Source organism: Phytophthora infestans, genomic scaffold (assembly GCF_000142945.1).
Source record: "Phytophthora infestans T30-4 supercont1.4 genomic scaffold, whole genome shotgun sequence".
Taxonomy (NCBI): Eukaryota; Oomycota; class Peronosporomycetes; order Peronosporales; family Peronosporaceae; genus Phytophthora; species Phytophthora infestans.
In genome coordinates this window covers 1,878,722-1,890,724 of record NW_003303755.1, presented here as the reverse complement: position 1 = coordinate 1,890,724, position 12,003 = coordinate 1,878,722, and the positions used below count along the sequence as shown (strand labels likewise).

Here is a 12,003-nt window from a genome sequence, read left to right as displayed (position 1 = left end):
CGGCAGCTGTACGAGTGTTCATTCCGCCATGAGGACTCACAGTATTCCGTTGTCCGAAAGGAGCGAAGTAACCTGACGCACTCATTGCTGGCACCCGGGTCTTGCCTACACCTGGTGGCGAGCCGATTTTGAGTTTGCTGAGAATCTCGGAGAATTTCTGTGTGTCCGGTTGGAAGCGCTTCAAGTCTAGATTTCTCCTGTCGCCCGAAGACTTTACTTTTCGAGAGCTCGAGGTTGATCCGTTTTCACTGCACTTTAACTCAAACGACGATCGCGACCGCACAGAAGGCATCGACAGTTCATTCGAGGGTGACGAGGTGTCGCTGCTTTGGTCCTCGTCGTCTTTAAACTCGCCGGATTCACTTTCAAGTGACGACATCGTGTTGCTTCGACGGCGTCCACTTTCATCTTCGTCCGCCACACGCGAGCTTCGAGTGCTGGAGTCACTCTTAGGGGCACTTCCAACATGAGTGGATGCGCCTACAGTGCCACCCGAACCAGCCGTAATTTCTCGCATCCGCATCACGTCAAACTCCTCGGCGTCGACTTCGTTATCAATCTCAATAGCCATCGCACTTTCAGTGTTTCCTCGCGCCATTTGAGTGGCCAGACTGTGGATAGCATCTTCAATCGCATGCATCCACTGCTCCTGGCGACCCCAAGTGTCTGTGAGCACAATAAAGTTCTTGTAGCCCTTCGATGAGAACTGCAAGCCATGTGCACCACTACCAGGACCCTCAGTCACACCGAAACTGTACCACTTTCGGACCGACGTGGGGATGACCCACTTCATACGATTCGTCCAGTTAGCACTTTGAAGCGTGTCACAGTACCAAAGTTTATCGCACACTTGGCACAATCCAAAGAATGTGATCGTGAACGTGAGCGCGTGGAATGGCATGGGCACAGGGAACTGAATAAAAGAGCTCACACGAGTGGGCTCCGGAATAGGAATATGGTCGTGGATCTTGTCCTTCTTGTACATGAAGCCCGTGATGAACTCGTCCGTGTACGTGACCTTGCAGTAATGACTCGCAGCGCCCGAGAAAATAGTCTCTAAGTAGCCAGTGTACTCGTCGACCTCAGCATTCGTAAGGGTTGTCGCCACATACTCAACTGCGCTTTGCTTTAGCTTCAAGCAACCGTGACACAGCGGCGCATTGCGCTGACCAAGTGGCAACATCTCAACACGGTTCTGCTCCGCCAGAACTTGCTCAAACTTCACCCACTTTTCGTGCTGCGACGTATACTGCCGCACGACATCTTGACATGTGATTGCCACGGATCCACTCCTGCAATTCGGGGTGCTACACAGCAAATACCATCAACTCGTTAGTGTAAGCAACAATACCTCGTCCCAAACTTATTTCAGGTAATACGTACTTTGTTAGCGTGAAAATACTGTTAGCGATTGTCGTCATGTGGCCCTTGTACTGCACTTGCTCGTCGTACGCACATATGACAAAGTCCAGGATATTCGCTCCCTCAATGAAAAGGCTGTTCAGCAACGGAGACGACGGCAGCCGCTTCTGATCTGGGTCCATTAATACAAAGCGAATGACGTCCGTGAGTTCGTGATGTAGCATACTGTTGCTAGGATGCGACGCGTAACACGCTAACAAACAAGGCATCAAGCCAAAGTTTGCCAATAGATAATCCACATCTCCACTTTGCACAAACACACAGCGCTTCAAAAATGTGATGATATGTAGCAGAGCAGACCCTTTCGTGTTCACGGCCTTGATACTCCCAGGATTGTACGAAGTGGACATCGTACGGAGCGCATTCACATCCGACGTAACCACTGCCCGACACAGCTTCACAAACTTCTCCACTCGAGGGATCAAAGCGGTTAAAACAGACACGTAGACCGACTTCAAGAGCCCATCAATCCCCGTAACATCACGTTTCTTCTTGTGGTAGCCGAGAGTGCTCATCAACATCATAACGATGGACAAAGCACCGCCCTCACGAACAACAAGCGACTTTGATCCTTGAGAACACTGACGACAAACCTCCGCAAAGCCCAAATCGATCAAAGTTCCGAACGAGACATCGGTTGTGTTGAGTAGGAAGATCAACAGCGACTTAAACAGCTCGTTATGGTGCAGAGGGAAGTGCTGGTCTGTAATCAACGGCAGCGAGTGGTCTGTGTTCTCCACGAAGGTAGCCACGTTGTTCATGATGTACACCGAAGGTGGGTAAATGATATAGTTGATCAGCGAGCAAATGTTCTCGATGGAATCTCGCTGAAATGCTGTCCCCACACCCCAGCCAAGCGTTCGCTGCCACGAATACAGCCGAGCAAACAAGCAGTCGAATATACCACTCTTCCGCACGTTGAGTTGACCAGCCTCCGACATGTCCGAGTACAATAACCACACGACAGTATCGCGAATGGAATCTAGTCCAATGTGACACACCAGCCAAGGAACGATAAATTGCCCTTCGTCAGCAAGGAAGCGCCACATCAGCTCTCCAAGATTTTGGTTCACGATCAAGTGATTGACGACCTTGCAGAAGAGCACCAACAGCACATCGTCCAGCGGATCCGCAGTACATACGAAGTTGAAAAGCACCTTCAGGTACCCGGACGAAGTCTTGATATCGTACGCGTCCCCAATGTTTAGTGTCCAGCCAGCACCACCTGGCTTGTAGCCCTTCTGAAAAATCTTTGGTGTGTACCATACAGCGACCTCACTGCAGAAATGCTGGACAGTGTATTTGCCGTAGGTGGGATCATCCGCAGGATCAGAGTCGGGCGACGAGACAGGAACCGTGAGCAAGCGAAACACTTCATAAATAATCCGAGGCTGTTCCAGCCAAATGCTCGACTTGTGCTCACGTATCATCTCTCGGTACAAAATGTCAACTGACATTTGGCTGCTTTTTGCAATTTCCAACAAATCCCGTAGCGTCGAGTTTAGCTTGGCAACCGTTTCCTCAATTTTGCGACGATGATTCTTGACGGATTCCTGGTGAACAAAGTACTGGTTAGAAGTCACGGATTCAACACAGTAAAAAATTGCCACGTACACTCTCCGCTTGCTCCCGCAAGTAGTCTTCAATATCGGTATATCCAGCCATACGTGCCAGGTGCTCAGCTGTGTGGCCATCGCGCTGCTCATTTCGCAACAACGTCAGCATTTCAACAATGACAAAAAAAATAACCACTGCCAGTACGGCAAGCACAAAGATTCAGCCACGTACATCCTTTGCGATCAGACTAGCTCCAGCCTCGACAAGAACTTTCACACAACCTAGATTTCCCGCACGTGCAGCTTCCATCAAAGCCGTTGTTGAGTTCGGCTGTATAGCATAAAAACAATAAGAGAGACATCGCTCGTTAGCAGGTTGCGGAACACCAAAGTACACCATACAGACTTTAAGCGTACACTTTGTATTTCAAGCTCCGCACCCCCGTGCAACAAAATCGAGCAGCACTCTTCCAGACCACCACGAGCAGCGATATGCAGCGCTGTTGTACCACGGCTCTACAGCAAAAATTCATAGTAGCTGTGAGTAAACAACATTTTCGCTTCCATAGTATTCACGTGACCCACGTACTCGATTTCTGGATAGGTTAATTCTTGCTCCCTTCTTGACCAGCAGTCTCACGCAATTCGCACGACCATCACGTGCAGCAACCATCAGCGCCGTCATACCATGTACCTAACAAGAGAGATGTGTCAGGTATGCCTTAATTCCTAACGCTGAATGAACAACTTACATCTTCCAAGTCGAGACTAGCTCCAAACATCAACAATGCTCGCGCTGCTTCCACATTTCCGACAGAACACGCCATCATAAGCGGCGATACACCCGTCGGCTGTCATTTTGTGCATAAGAAAAACACAGCATCAGCACAACTCAATAAATCACATAATAACCTCGGAAATTACCTTTTGCTCGTCCATGGAGACGCCAAGACTGTGCAAAATCTCAATACAATCCACATGTCCGTTTTCCGCGGCGTCACACAAAGCCACTGCTTTCGGGATATTCTATAAACAGCACAAACAAATAAATATCTAGCGCATCAATTATTGAAGAAAGCTCTTTGCCACTCACATCCACCACATTTCCTGTCGTGTCGATTTCCAGCAAGTGTCTTAGAAGTTCCACGTCGCCAGCTCGTGCTGCAGTCTGTACTCCAAAGTACACATCGTCCGGTACCACGTGCCTACACGCCTGTTCTCTCCAGAGCAGCTCGATTGAGATTCGAGGCGGTTTATCTGCCAGTAATTGGTCTGCGTGATACTTAGACAGCAGCACGATGGGGATGGATACACGCTGGCGTCCAGACGAGTGAAATCCGTCGAATAACGATTGAATCGCGTGCCTGTTGTCCGTCCTCTCGATGAAAACGATGCCTGTGACGCCAACAGCCAGTAGTCGCCGCACAATATCCGGGAAATGTACGCGGCCGCCTCGTTCGACTACTGCGATGTTTCCTAGCAGCTCCGTCTTGTTCCTGAGCTCTCCATCGGCTTTAGGCGGGTTTGTAAACACGGCGTTGCCAGGCAACACTCGTGGCGCGCGATCGTAGCGGTAGCTGGAGGGCTCTGCGAAATGGTAGCTGCTGGTTGTCACGGACGCGCTGTTCTTTGCGTCGATGTCCCCGGTAGGCTGCGACTTGGAGCTACGTTGCCAACAAACAAAGGGCACGCCGTCCCCGCGCGCGCCATTGGCCGTGGACTGCTCGTTGCCCATTTGGCGGGTGGGCCAAGCTTAGTGAGTGCGGAAATCGAGAAGCCTAATGCAGGAGTGATGGTCCTCGTATCCTCTGTGTTGAAGAACGAACGGCGCGCAGGCAAGTGTCACTACGCGTGAGGCGTAGAGTAGGCGGACAATGACGTTCGGCGTGCGTGGAGGAGGGTTTCCTTTGGCAAGCTGGCCGTTGCAATCTCTTTTTTTTTGGCTTGCGCTTGAAGATTCTTTTTTGACCAGGGCAGGAAGTGACTGAGATTTTGTAAGCTGGCTGACCAGCCGTTTACAACACGGGAAAAAAATTGTAAAGTGACCAATTGCATTTGTAAGTTACAAATGCAATGACCCCATTTTCCAAGGACATCGATGTTCGATGTTCTTGTTCTTGAATTAGACGAGTGCATGGCATATTTAGTTGAAAGATGCAATCCAAGGTGTGGATGTCGAAAGGGATGTAAACACCTTTATTATAATAATACATGTACGTAAAAACTGAGGCAGTGGCAATGAAAACAAGCGCTGCAAGCTGAATGCGGCCACAAAGCAAATGCTATACTGCGGTTCACAGCACACCTGTTTCAGTCTTGGAGTGAGTTGAGCCACAGCTCGCATCGCTAACATTGAGTGCAACAAAAGGTAAACAACGCGTTGATTCATTTATCTAAACGAATAAATACAGAAGTCCCCCTCAATGAGCGTAGGGGTCGTCTGATAAATTTGCATAGGTCAATCAATGCGATCTGGTGGTTTGTCTTTATTCCTCCAATTTCTGTGATTCGATATCACTGGGTATATCAAGTGTAAGTAGCGCTTCTTCAGGGGGACTTCTGTATTTTGTTACACGACAGACTTTGACATGGTAGAATATCGAGTCCGTTCGGACGATCAGTTTGTGAAACTTGAATGTTACAGTAGTGGTTGGCCAATTATGATAGATTTTTAAAGAGGTTTATCCAATCAAAGCTAAAAATTACATCTGTTTCAGATAAAGGCTTTAGTTTGGACACCTCGGACATATTAGGGGTTCTCAATTGTGCAGCAAGTAGATTTTTTTTGGTTGGCCGGCGTTTCATGCAACACCTTTTCAGCCAATCAAACACTTCGTAATTGAGGGCCCCGCTGCAGGTTTTTGTCAGTGCTGCAGCAAGTAGACTTTTACTTGGCGCCGACTCCAAGATCTTCGCAGAAGCAGATCCAGCATGCCAAAGCTGTCAGCTAAGCAGCGTAAGCTGCGAGAGCTACGAGAAATTATCGCCCAGCGGGAAGCCGCTGCTATCAACAGGGAGATACTTAGCGACGAGGACTCGGGAGAGGACGAGCTGGACGAGTACTGGGAAATTGAATACCTGCGTGCACAAGCAGCCAGATACGGTGCCCGGGCTTCTCATTATCGGCGTCGCAAAACGAAATGGCTAAAGATTCTACACAACCACCAACATAACAGCGACAGTGAGTTTCTCAAGCACGTTCGTCTCTAACGCCCCGAGTTTTTCCGTCTTGTAGCACTTGTGAAGGATGACCCCGTCTTTAAGACAAAGGGCGGAAAGCCATTTAAAGGCGGAGCGTGTCTCCACTTGATGGTTTTGCTTAAGTTCCTAGGAGCATATGGGAATGCCAATACTGCCCTTGATATTGGTAAATTTCTGGGGTTTGCGGAAGGTGGGTTCTACAACTATCTCGATAGAGCTGTCAGTTCAATTTTGAAACTTGAGGAGTCGACGATTACGTGGCCGAATGCGGTCGAGCGTCGCGAAATCGCTCATCGGATGAAAGCTAACTACGGCTTTGTAAATTGCGTTGGTATCACTGATGGCACCCTGCTGCCTCTAGCAACGAAACCGCGGCACAATGGCGAGGATTACTACAGCAGGAAGTCGTCGTACGCCGTCAACGCACTAGTGACTTGCGATGATATTGCCAGAGTGCGTAACGTCGTTATCGGGTGGCTTGGATCTGTTCACGACAACAGAGTGTGGTCAAACAGCCCAGTTTGTCAAAACCCGGACCTACACTTCGAGCACAACGAGTACCTGCTAGGTGATTCAGCCTTCCAAGCCTCTCGCACTATGATTCCTGCTTACAAAAAGCCTCCCAAGGCGGATATGCATCCTAGCAACAGCTATTTCAACAATCAGTTAGCGAAGGCTCGCATCAAGAGTGAACACTGTATCGGCCTTCTCAAGATGCGGTTTCAATATCTACGTGAAGTCCGCGTCGAGCTAGGGAAAAAAAGGAAACACATGAGACGTCTTATACGATATGTGAAGTGCGCATGCATTATACATAACTTGCTCGTCGCGCAACCGGTCCCCGAAGAGTGGCGAGCGGAGCTTGATAGCTATATCACAGGTGAACTCGATGAAGATGATGAACTCAATGCACCAGTGCCAGCAGGTGCTTCAGGCGATGAACGCCGAAACCAGTTGCTAGCATACATGCTAGAAATCCGTACTCAGCGGTAAGAGCGAGTCAATATCATCCATAGCAGCGCCTTCATTTTTGAGTTTGTTGCGTTCGCGCAAGAGGTTGATTTTTCTTTGTTGGCGCCAATGTTCTGTTTTCTGGTACAGCTTTGCAGCCTGTGCGGTGGCCTCTTGAACGCGCGCATTCACCGCTAGAGAATCGTTTTCCAGTTGCTGCTGGCGAGCTACCACTTCTTGCTCGTGAAGCTGAACCTGACGTTTTCGCACTTCTAGCTCCATTAATTGAAGCTCGCGATTTTGAGCAAGCTGGTCTTCTTTGAACTTCATGAGTGGATTTATCTCTGCGTCGCTGCGTTTGCGCTGGCGTTTTGACTGCTTTTCAGCAATAGAAATTGGTGTTGATGAAGTTCTCTTGGCAGACGAAATTCCTCTGGAGACACTGGGAGGCTTAGAAGGTTCAGCCTCGCTTGAATTGGAGCTGTCATTCTCTGTGTCGTCTTTGTTGACTGCTTCATCTGTGCTAAGGAGCTGAGGCTGTGTACTATCCCGGTTGATCATGATATTTCGTAGTTGGAAGTAGAATGCGCATCGACGCAACAGGGCATCGCGAATGGTGGGTTCATCGTAAGCGACACCTTGTCCTGTGCAGTTTCGTCAGTCCTCTGCGTTTCTGAACAGTGTTTCCAGCGAACTTATCTTGTTTGTGATGTCTTTGATTGCTCGTTCAGTTGCTATGCCTGCAGCAGCAATTTTAACTTTGACTTCCCCAGCTATAGTGGCTTTCGTCTCCCCAGTCTGGCTGTCTCCACCTCGGTAACGGCTGTAGTTATTGCCATCTGTGAGCCAGTCCATGAGCACGCTGATAGAGCTAACATCGGGCGTTGGTCCGTCGTTGTGCCAAAGCACTCGCTTGTTTGACTGCATTGTAAGTGAAGGGGTCTGCTTTGTAAGCGCATTGTAGCAGCGCTTACTACAAGCGGTCTTGTTGAATGTGTCGCTTGCTCCAAATAGAGACAGTATCGCAGCAGCGCATGCTGCGTGGACAGCACGATCACAACCTACTTTACTGCATCCTTTAATCTCGCCCCCACCTGCGTTTTTTGAGACCTTCTTGCAGCCTCTCCAACAACACGCATTATCTGAGGGTTCATCACCAGACTGCGCGAAGGCCACTTGAGATGATGCTCCCTCAACGTCACTAGTCACTGTCAGGTTCAACTGGCTTTCGTCCGTGGTGATCACCTCTTGCACCGGGCTTGCCGGTGTCGCGGACTGCTGTTTAGGAGCAGTCATGCTCACCAGAGCACAGTGGGGCACACGTCGCGTTTATTTCGAATGGGGTGCGATCTTCGGCCGGTGCCAGCAAAAAAAAAATCTTCTTGCTGCAAGCCGTCCTGCATCGATTTTGATGCAGAACGGGAAAAATGTGCTTGGCCAATCAGATGACCGGAAAAAATTCTACTTGCTGCACGAAAAAAAAAATATTACTTGCTGCACAGTTGAGAACCCCTATTGTGTCCGATTTTTTATAATATTAAATATTTGTTTAACAAAGTCAAGTCAAATGAATAGTATAAAAATAGCATGAAAATTCGGACAATGATCAATTTTGAAGGGTTTGGCAAAAGAGAAAGCACTAGCCATTCAAAGAGTCGTCAGCAGTCGCATATGTCAACCAAGTCGTTGATACCAGAAAACTCCCAGCGGGCATGCCTGACGGCGCTTAATGCCTTCGAGCGCTTCGCGGTGTCCGAAGGCCTAACCGTTAAGCAGATATGCGAATTTATAGGCGCAGATAGCTCTGGCGATACTCTCTACACGGTGCTCGACAAATTTGCAGTTTTTCTCGCGTTTCAAGAGAGCTCCAAGGGTTCTGTGCTCTCTAAAAATTATATTGCTAGCTACTTTGGCAACGTGAAGAATTACCTTTTGGAGATTTTCTCAGCGTTGGTTGCAGTCTCGAGCAAGCGCTTGCAGAAGATTGCATCAATACTCGACAAGTATTGCTCGAAACGAGGCACAGACTTTACCCATCAAGCCCTAGCATGCACCAAAGCGGATCTCCGTGCGCTATCGACAACGATTCTCAAGGGCGCTGTATCACCTGATGACTACAAGGACGCTGCTCTACTCAATCTTTTGTGGTATCTCTTAGGGAGGTCATCAGACACGATGTGTCTCGTCAAGAGTCAGGTTGCAGTGTACCCGGGTACGTTCAACCTTGAGGTGCTTAAACATCTATTTGATACTAAATGTTTGCATCATTTGCTAGGAGGCTGCCTATTCATCAACTTCAAAAGAATGAAATCCGCCACAAACCAGGAATCTTCTCTCTTTAGCGATCCTTACGATTTTACGTCGTGTCCGATTCACGCGATAGCAATTGCAACAATTATGCAGACTTCCCCGAGTGAATTTTTGCTTAATCAGCTACCGCGTGAAACAGTCGGAATACAAGAAGCAAGTATGACCAACATTCGTGTCCTCCCAAGGTGGAGCTCAGCTACCTCGGCGAATGGCTGCAAGCTGACGAAGGGGCTTACTTCGCACTCGTTTCGAAGAGGAGCTGCACAGAATGCCAATGGTGACTGCAACATAAGTACACCATGGATTGTTGATAGAGGCGGATGGAGCATGAGTGCAGTGAGTAAGGCATTCAACTATATTGTAAGTACCACACATGAAGATCAGACCGTCGGAAAGACTTTGGCTGGGTGGGGGATCAAGGACAAGCCTCGACTACCTACATTGACCATCTTCGACGCTGTAGTCGCGCAACGGGTCCGTCTGGTGCAAGAAAGTCTATTAGCAAGTTCCCTTGGGCTTCATGACGCATTCGGTTTGAGAGAAGATGTACTGGATGTGCTAACGGCGTCCGCTGTCTTGCACTACCCTGACATGGCTAAGCTCGCACCACAGTCGCTCTACATCAAGCGCGTACAGCAAATACTGAGTCAGAATCAAATTTCAGAGATGGAAATTACTGCATGGGCTCTCACCATTCACGCGGACGTGGCGAAACAAGAACGGAGTTGCACACTCACTTCAGTCGCTGAAAACGGGCTGCAGGCAAGCGTTGAAGACTACATGCGCAAGCAGACCACCCTCCTTGAGCAACAAACGTCTCTGATTAGTGAACTGACCACACAAGTCAATTTGTTAGCTGATAGAATGCGTCAGCTGAAAAATGGTTTTTCGTACGTACCTGAGCATTCCAAGATAGCCGAAGCTGTAACGGGGTACGTAGCCCTAAGTGTACCCTGGTTACATAAAGTGTGACACTTCACACTTCAGGAGTATGACACTTCATACTCCGGGATAATTGGTACAAGGTACCAAGGTCGTTCAAAGCCAACCATTGGTTAAATGACATTGCATTTCTATAGGTAACTAATAGTTTGTATTAAACCCAAACTTAACCTACCTAAAATATATTCAGTTAACAATCTACCTTATTTAGGTCACTTTGCTCTCTTTAATTAAAGAGGGGACCTGTGAACTGCCGTTCACTGAGAGTTTGTATACTCTCGGAAGATAACTTCCTCTAGCGCAAGGTGCTGTGTGACCCCGTCACAGAAGCAGCCGAAGCAGCCGCAACACCTTTTTCACAGATGAGAACTCAAGGCAAGACCCAATCGAGAGCTAAATCTCCTTCGTCGGTCTGGTACGAATGGCTTTGTGACCTGTCACCATTTACACACACCAACAGAAGACGTTATCATGAGTGCAAGGTGACGGTGGCCTTTATGCGGTCATTCCTACCAGATGGATATAACGTGATTAGTGACGACGGTCAACTCAAAGCACGGATCCTTCAATCAGGATTGGAAGCAGAGGCAGGTATTCAAGCGCTTCTAGCTGAAGAAAACGTAACGGCAAAGTCGTACGGGACCATCGTCAAGGTCTTGAAGCGCCTTCATACAGACTGCAAGCTCAACAACCACATTGCCCGATTTCAGACGCTTCAGCAGCAGATTCTTGTCCTTAATCCTACGCCCCCGAAGTCTCAGCATGTGCTTCAGCTGTGCTACCCAATGCAACCAAGTCAGCCGTGAGTGTTGCATCATCGTAGAAGTTTATTTACCGACAGCATTTCCACAGAACGCGAGTTTTTTTAAATGAATCACAGCACTGCAGGAAGTTCTCTGCTCTACACAATAAACTATTCATTTAACACAGTTAGTTCAATTGTAACCGTTAATTTAACAAGTTCAGCGCATTAACCTTAGCACAAAACTTACTCGGCTACGTCATTGTTGACGTCGACGTCACCACCAGCTACCTGCTACTGTATGTCCATCCCATCCCCGATCCGACGACACCAACCTCTAGTCCAAGTTGCAGCCACTGCTGGTGGCCATGAGGGCCATCATCCCCTCTAAGCCAGGGCCACCAACGTCCCCCAAGCTCCTGCTGCTCAGGCCACCGCATGAGGACCTGGGCCATCACCTTTCTCAAGCCAACGCCAACAGCTTCCAGTCAAAGCTCCTGCTGCACTGACCTCTGCACGTGGCCCTGAGGGCCATCACCTCCCCCAAGCCGACGTCGCCAACGTCCAGTCGAAGCCCCTGCTGCTCCAGAGGACCATCACCTCCCCAGAGCCAGAGCCACCAACGTCTAGTCCTAGCTCCTGGTGCTCAGACCACCGCACGAGAACCTGAGGGCCATCACCTCCCTCAAGCCAACACCGATAGCTTCCAGTCCAAGCTCCCGCAGTCCCGAGCCGCGCAGCCGTCGCCGCCGATGTCCCGCTGACTATCCAATTATGTTGTGTGTGCCACTACTTTAAATCGTACAATATAATAAAACTTAATTTCACAGATTGTCCGATCGTTTTCTTCTCGGACAGATTTTGTCCGAATTTTTACGG

The 12,003-nt window shown here is 48.9% G+C and overlaps 2 protein-coding genes across 2 annotated transcripts; one reads left to right on the top strand and one right to left on the bottom strand.

Moving 5' to 3' along the window:
• Positions 1 to 105: 105 nt before the first annotated feature.
• Positions 106 to 4,713, bottom strand: PITG_03471 (uncharacterized protein; the record flags this gene model as incomplete). Its single annotated transcript, XM_002906493.1, has 11 exons — positions 106 to 111; positions 284 to 1,292; positions 1,384 to 1,534; positions 1,778 to 2,975; positions 3,037 to 3,120; positions 3,211 to 3,309; positions 3,396 to 3,494; positions 3,568 to 3,672; positions 3,731 to 3,829; positions 3,903 to 4,004; positions 4,072 to 4,713. The coding sequence occupies 11 exons, from the start codon at positions 4,711 to 4,713 to the stop codon at positions 106 to 108; spliced, it is 3,594 nt and encodes a 1,197-aa protein (XP_002906539.1).
• A 1,763-nt stretch (positions 4,714 to 6,476) lies between these two features.
• PITG_03470 (uncharacterized protein) lies at positions 6,477 to 7,172 on the top strand (the record flags this gene model as incomplete). Its single annotated transcript, XM_002906492.1, has 1 exon — positions 6,477 to 7,172. One exon carries the CDS (start codon positions 6,477 to 6,479, stop codon positions 7,170 to 7,172), a length of 696 nt encoding a protein of 231 aa, XP_002906538.1.
• Between the last annotated feature and the right edge of the window lie 4,831 nt (positions 7,173 to 12,003).